At 33.6% G+C, this 4,560-nt stretch overlaps 1 protein-coding gene across 1 annotated transcript in view; it reads right to left on the bottom strand.

The window, feature by feature from the left end:
- The window catches only part of SNX6 (sorting nexin 6), a 77,098-nt gene that overhangs the window by 52,554 nt on the left and 19,984 nt on the right, over nt 1–4,560 (bottom strand). Inside the window, exons 5-6 of the mRNA XM_006835356.1 lie at nt 3,495–3,616; nt 1,415–1,538 (exon numbers count right to left, since the gene is read on the bottom strand). Coding sequence (XP_006835419.1) covers nt 1,415–1,538; nt 3,495–3,616 — 246 coding nt within the window. The remainder of the gene's footprint in view (nt 1–1,414; nt 1,539–3,494; nt 3,617–4,560) is intronic.

Genomic DNA, 4,560 nt, shown 5'->3' with positions numbered 1-4,560 from the left:
ATTATAATCAATGTAATGAAACAAGTTATATGAATTGTTGAATGTGAAATTGATGATGTGCCCTGTAAACTTTCACTCAATCCACAATAAAAACCTTAAATTAAAAAAAACAAAAGGGGAATCAGAATGCACTTTGAAGGAATAGAAAAATAAATAAATAAATAAATGCAACACTTCAAGATTGATATTCTAAGGGGTACAGGCCTACGGGGTATACCCTGTGGATGGTGGATGATGCATGGAAGAAGGGACTGTAACCATGGCAAGGAAACGATACATGATGGGATCAATGTGAAGCTAATGTTCTCCCATGTAAACTATCACATAACTCACAATAAAGCATTAAAAAAAAAAGATTGATATTCTAGGTTTTAGTACACTAAAATGGCATGGTATTAGTCATTTTGAATTAGACAATCATGTAGTTTATAATGCCAGATGAGAAAATGAAGAGAAATACCATTACATTCACTGTTAAAAAAAAGCATTTCAATATTTATCCTGAAGTAAAACACTGTCAGTGATAGGATAATACCCATATGCCTACTAGAAAGATCAGTTACTATAACTATTAATGGCAGAGACTGCATGACCTTACTGGATACAACACATTGGAATTAGATCGACTACATCTATGAAGAGATGACGGAGAAGTTCAGTATCATCAGTCAAAACCAGGCATAGGCAGACTATGGAGAAGAACATCAACTGCTCATCTGCAAGTAGAAGATGAAGTTGAAGCTGAAGTTAAAACAAACCCATGCGAGCCAAAGTATGACCCTGAGTATATGCCATCTGAGTTTAGAGACCCTCTCAGGAACAAATTTGACACACAGAACACTATGTGTTCTGTAATGTAATGACTACAGACAAGTTGTGATAGGACCTCAAGGATATCACACATCAGGTCAAAAGAAAAGACCATAATATGCTTATCAGAAAAGAGTCTATAACTTGCTTTAGTATGTGGAGTAGCTAAGTCAGTGACAAGGATAGAGAAAAGAGGAAGACCCTGACTGATATGGACAGACACAGTGGCTGCAACAACGGACTCGAGCATATCAACAATTGTAACTATGGTGGAAGAACCGGCAGCGTTTCTACCTGTTGTACACGGGGTCACTATGAGTCCATATGACTTGATGACACCTAGTAACAAAAGCATTTCTTAATAAGTTCTCTTATTCAGAATGAAAATCAATTTCTCATGTAGTAACATGACTCTATATAATTTTTGCAATTATTCTACTCACATTCTACTGAACCACTTGATTACTAATGAAAAAGTATCATTTTAAATTGCCTGGCAAAATAATAGAGCATTCTAAGAAAGTCCTGAAACCCTTACCTGACTTTCTTAACTTTATAAAAAATATACACTGATTAGTTTCAATCAATTCAATTCAATACTCACATCTTGATTATATTCCAAGAAGACATGGAAATTTAAATCTTTTCTCAAAATAGGATGTGCTGCCACACGACATAAGAACACTTCATGCATTGCAACTGTCTTCTTGAATATTGCCAAATATTCACTAGAAACAATATACAAAATTAAAGGTAAAAAAAAGCATCGACCAGAAAATCATCTGCAAAAAAGGTTTTCAGTAAATATTCTCTGTATTATTCCAAATGCAAAATTAGAGATACAAAGATCTAACTGATGTAAATAAAGGTTTTAGTTGAACTGTTAATGAAATATATCAAATCCAGCTCTGGAAAGGTTTCATGCTAGTTAATTGTATTTACTACATTTAAATGTTAATATTTTAAAGTTTTATCAACCTTTCTCACTATGCAAGTTGATGTTAAAGGTATCTATAGGGATGCTTGTTTTTAGCTTCAAAGAAAGCACACATCTATCTGATAACAATCATGATGACTAGATTTCTAGATAATTACAGTTTTTAAAAAAAACACACACAAAAAAAAATAAAGTCCAAACCATAGTAGTCAATTTTTCACAATTAATCATTATTTTCATCTAATGACCCAAACACACAAGAAAGAAACACACCATGGAGATTTTGACTTTTGCTATTACACTGAAGAACTGTGTTTAAAATATTTTAATATCAGTACATCAGTGACTACAGTAATATGCATCTGTTTAAAAAACAAACAAACAAACAAACAAACAAACAAACAAACACTCAAGGAAAAGGCCCGGTATTCTTGCTTCAACTACGTGCAAGGAGGATAAGTTTTACATACCAGAAAACCAGCAGGAACAATGTTGGGAGAAGTTTGATCTCTGTGAGGGTAGTCACTCAGTGAAGACAAAAAAGAAGGATGCAGAGGATGGAGGTAGCAGTAGAATAAACCCAAGGTTCTCTGTTATCCAACCCCTAACCAGACCACAAAAGAATCATGATCAGGGCCACTGGAAAATCACAGATTCTTCAATATTAATGTGCTCTGCTAATTTCCAGTGTAAGTTGTATAAGCTAGAAGCATATATATATATCTGTCTGCTCTCAGATTACTGCTGGCACCGTGAACTGACAGAATTCTTAAAATATCTGTCACCTTTGGAAAAGAAGATCTACTTTTCTAATTTATCTTTTCAAAAAAGTTTAGCATTCTGAAGAGGAGTCTAGTAGCAGTGTAAATATACACTTGAAAACTGAAACTAAGTGGAAGAAGAGAAAAGGAAATGCATGAAGGGGAAAAATGACCAGAAAAACAGCAAAAGGAGATGAGGCTAATACAAGGAAAATTATTTCCTTGTACAATTCTCAAAACAGAGAAACAATACACAGCAAATCTAAAATTACTTCAAATATTTATTAAAACGGAAATTATGTATTTTCAGCAAATACATAAAATATGTAATAGAAACCATCTAATTTTTTTAAGGACTTAATACACTTCTATCATATATAAAACTAATAATTATTTAATAAAAAACATCACTTTTAACTATTCTGTAGTCATTTTGTTTTTTTTCCCCTTACAGTGGGGAGTCAGAGGCAAAGAAAAGAGGAGTGGGAAATTTACACACACACACAGACATGTGCGCACACACACACTTTCTTAAAGAACACAACATGTGCAAAGAATTACTCAGTGAATATTTCTATAAGAAAGTTAAGTTTTAGTATGCACATATTGAACAAAGATTATTAGGTTGGTTAAGACTAAGGCCTTACAAACAAATTAAAAACAAGCTTTACATTCTGCTTTTAAAAGTAGTTTCCCTTTTTACAACTTTTTGTAAACTTTTGAATCCTCTGCTTTTTAGATTTCAGCTCACAGTATTTAAATATTAATGTAAAGAATTTTACAATGCAGACAATGATCCTATAATTTTCCTGTAGGCCCTGATCATGTTCATTAAAATGGCTGTGTGACTTAAACCTGCTTTTCCCCAAAGGGTCACTATGATGAAATGATTAAAAGGATGGGATATCAGAGAGCACACACACACACATTCACACTATGCATTACACAAGCTCATGTAACCAAAGTAACAGTAAATAATTACATACGCCTCCAGTTCCTGTTTCATTTTAGTGAATTCTTCTTTTGTCATCGACCCTTCTCCTTCTCCAAGCTTCTGTAATTTCTCCCTTGAAGCATCAAAATCAGGTCTTGGTGGCGCTGGTGGTATCTGTAACAGGTCCAAATCATTATGATGCAGCAGTTATACGACTGCCACCAGAAAAGACTATGTCTGGTATCCAGACAAAATGGGTACCAGGAATATCCAAAATCAACACAAGAATTTACCTAGTCCTAGAAATTATTATTAAGATCTTTAAGGAAATAAAGCATAGCACTACACTCTAGGATAACAATAGCAATTCCCAAACTTTGTGTGGCAACCTAGAGTCCTCAAATGCATATGTGCACTAAGCTCTGACTATACAGACTGAAAGAATATGCTTACCTACCAAATATGTATACCAATTTTTCAAAAGTAGATCTAAAAATAGATTTATGTTGAAAATTTAAAGAGTTCACAGTAGCTTTATGCTAGTGTATTTTCTTAAATTAATGAATAATTTAAGGAGTGTTGAAAAGTTCTCTATGCTAGAGATCACATGATAGAATTTTGCAAGACCAATGAATTCTTCACTGCAAATACCTTATTTAAACAACATAAAAGATGACTATACATATGGACTTCACCAGATGGAATACACAGAAATCACACTGATTACGTCTGTGGAAAGAGACAGTGGAAAAGATCCAAAACAAGGCCAGGGGCAGACTGTGCAACAGACCATCAATTAATTGCTCATAAACAAGTTCAGGATGAATTTTAAGAAAATCAAAACAAGGCCACGAGAGCCAAAATATGACCATGAACATATTCCACCTGAATTTAAAGATCACTGGAAGATCAGATTCAATGAATTTTAAAGACCAAAGACCAGAAGAGTTGTGAGGTGACATCAAGAAAATCATACATGAAGAAAGCATATGGAAGGTCAGTTTGAGAAGACAAAGTAAAATGCTATAAAAATGTATAAAGACCTGGAGTTAGAAAACAAAAGGGAAGAATAAGAACATCTTCAGCATTTCTCAAGCTTCCTCAGCTGAAAAAAAAAA

Source organism: Chrysochloris asiatica, unplaced genomic scaffold (genome assembly GCF_000296735.1).
Source record: "Chrysochloris asiatica unplaced genomic scaffold, ChrAsi1.0 scaffold00017, whole genome shotgun sequence".
Lineage (NCBI taxonomy): Eukaryota > Metazoa > Chordata > Mammalia > Afrosoricida > Chrysochloridae > Chrysochloris > Chrysochloris asiatica.
Note: the sequence above shows the minus strand (reverse complement) of the source record. Positions and strands in the feature narration are given on the sequence as shown.